General features: G+C 27.5%; 1 protein-coding gene across 1 annotated transcript in view; it reads left to right on the top strand.

Moving 5' to 3' along the window:
- Positions 1 to 509, top strand: part of LOC106685853 (NADH-ubiquinone oxidoreductase chain 1-like) — a 3,872-nt gene extending 3,363 nt beyond the window's left edge. Inside the window, 1 exon segment of the mRNA XM_067053397.1 lies at positions 408 to 509. Within this exon segment, the coding sequence (XP_066909498.1) occupies positions 408 to 509 (102 nt within the window).
- Positions 510 to 1,326: the final 817 nt, after the last annotated feature.

The raw sequence follows: 1,326 nt of genomic DNA, 5'->3' as shown, positions 1-1,326 counted from the left end.
TCCCCCCCTCTAAACTCATAATAAATTAAAAAATATAATAAATTTAGCTATGTAACTTCCATATTTATTGGTACTAAACAGTTGTGCTTATGCCTTGTACTATCAAGTACATGAATTCTCAACTTTTTTAACATTCTTTTTTTTTATTTTTTTTATACAACGTGAAATTCGTCTGTTTCTACAATAATATGAGTTCGTAGTGATACGTTGTGCTTTTTGCTGAGCTAGTAAGATGAACATGGTCCGGTGCGACTATAGGATATAGTTTATTACTGGAACTTGACAGAAGAGTATTCCTGAATTGTTCCTTCCAAAACGGTAAATAATCCAAGGTGATAAATAATTAATTTTAAAAAAATGCTTTTCCAATACTTAACAATATTTTGTTATTTATATTGGGTTTTCAGATGGATATTAGTGAGGCACTGCAATCAACTATAAAATGTCTTCGTGAAATCGTTAAAAATAGCTATGAAGCTGTCAATGGTTCGACAGGTGACTTCAGATGACCTTCTACTATTACCATGATGTGGTTACAAAATCAATACAAAGGTTTTAACGTCTTCAAAGAAGTGATTTAAAAAAGATTTTCTTTTTTTAATTCAGATTCAAGTCTCAGTCAAATACTCAATCTGAATGCATAATGAAAGAATTAATAATGAATGCAGACATCGATTTTCACTGAATATGACAGAATCAAATGAAAAATTAAGTCACAGAAATGATACAGTAAAAAGTTAGAGCAATGTAAGAGCCCAGATGAAACTTAATAAATAATATTTTAATTATTTCATGATTATTCACAATACTGGTCTGAACTGGAGAATATTATTTCTATTTAATTCTTCATTTTATTTCAAGAATTCCTATTTTAAAATTTGTTTTAATTTGTGTAGTATAATATGTCAAAGGGATGATTCCTCCATAAACCATTGGTTATTATTGTATATGTTACTACACATGTTCAAATATATTTAATATAAGTTAATTTTAGTACACCTTGGGTGATTTCCATTCAACAATTTTTATTGAAATCATTTTAAACCTATTGTAATTTAGGAAACGTTTCAGTTGTTGTTTGCAATAAAATAAATCATTACTATGAGGTTGGAATTTAATGCATATTTTATCTTTATATTACACAGGTCATAAACTTTGTTTCTATTACATTTCAGAATTAAATTGTAGTTATATATATATATCGAATAATAACCACAATTTTCATTTGTTGCGGAAAAAGTTAGTTAATGTTTAAACCAGAAAGATATTTTGGTTTTTGAGCGAAATTTTCGTACTTTCTTCCATTGTTACTAAACAATTCCTGGT

Source organism: Halyomorpha halys, unplaced genomic scaffold (assembly GCF_000696795.3).
Source record: "Halyomorpha halys isolate HHAL.00 unplaced genomic scaffold, Hhal_1.1 Scaffold749.1, whole genome shotgun sequence".
Taxonomy (NCBI): domain Eukaryota; kingdom Metazoa; phylum Arthropoda; class Insecta; order Hemiptera; family Pentatomidae; genus Halyomorpha; species Halyomorpha halys.
This window is presented reverse-complemented; position numbering and strand designations above follow the sequence as displayed.